General features: G+C 71.2%; 1 protein-coding gene across 1 annotated transcript in view; it reads right to left on the reverse strand.

The window, feature by feature from the left end:
• Positions 1–350, reverse strand: part of RASGRF2 (Ras protein-specific guanine nucleotide-releasing factor 2) — a gene marked incomplete at its 5' end in the record, with an annotated part of 128,110 nt that extends 127,760 nt beyond the window's left edge. The window contains one exon of the mRNA XM_010008411.1: positions 252–350. Coding sequence (XP_010006713.1) covers positions 252–350 — 99 coding nt within the window. The remainder of the gene's footprint in view (positions 1–251) is intronic.
• Between the last annotated feature and the right edge of the window lies 1 nt (position 351).

The raw sequence follows: 351 nt of genomic DNA on the forward strand, positions 1-351 counted from the left end.
GGCCTCTGCTCCCTGTCCTGGGGCTCTGCTCCCTGCCCCGGGGCTCTGCTCCCTGTCTTGGGCTCTGCTCCCTGTCCCGGGGCTCTGCTCCCTGTCTTGGGCTCTGCTCCCTGTCCTGGGGCTCTGCTCCCTGTCTTGGGGCTCTGCTCCCTGCCCTGGGCTCTCCCCAGTGCCCTGGGCTCTCCTCCCTGCCCTCCTCTCCCGCTCTGCCCCCTCCAGCCGCCCCGAGGGGACCGTCCCCCCGCGGGTACCTGCTTGTCCAGCGCAGCATCCTTGGCGCTGCTGGCAGCGCAGCCCTTGGGAGCCGGCACCCTCTCGCAGTTACAGCCCTCCAGCATGTACATGCCGGCG

The sequence above is a fragment of the Chaetura pelagica genome, unplaced genomic scaffold (assembly GCF_000747805.2).
Source record: "Chaetura pelagica isolate M959 unplaced genomic scaffold, ChaPel_1.0 scaffold191, whole genome shotgun sequence".
NCBI lineage: Eukaryota > Metazoa > Chordata > Aves > Apodiformes > Apodidae > Chaetura > Chaetura pelagica.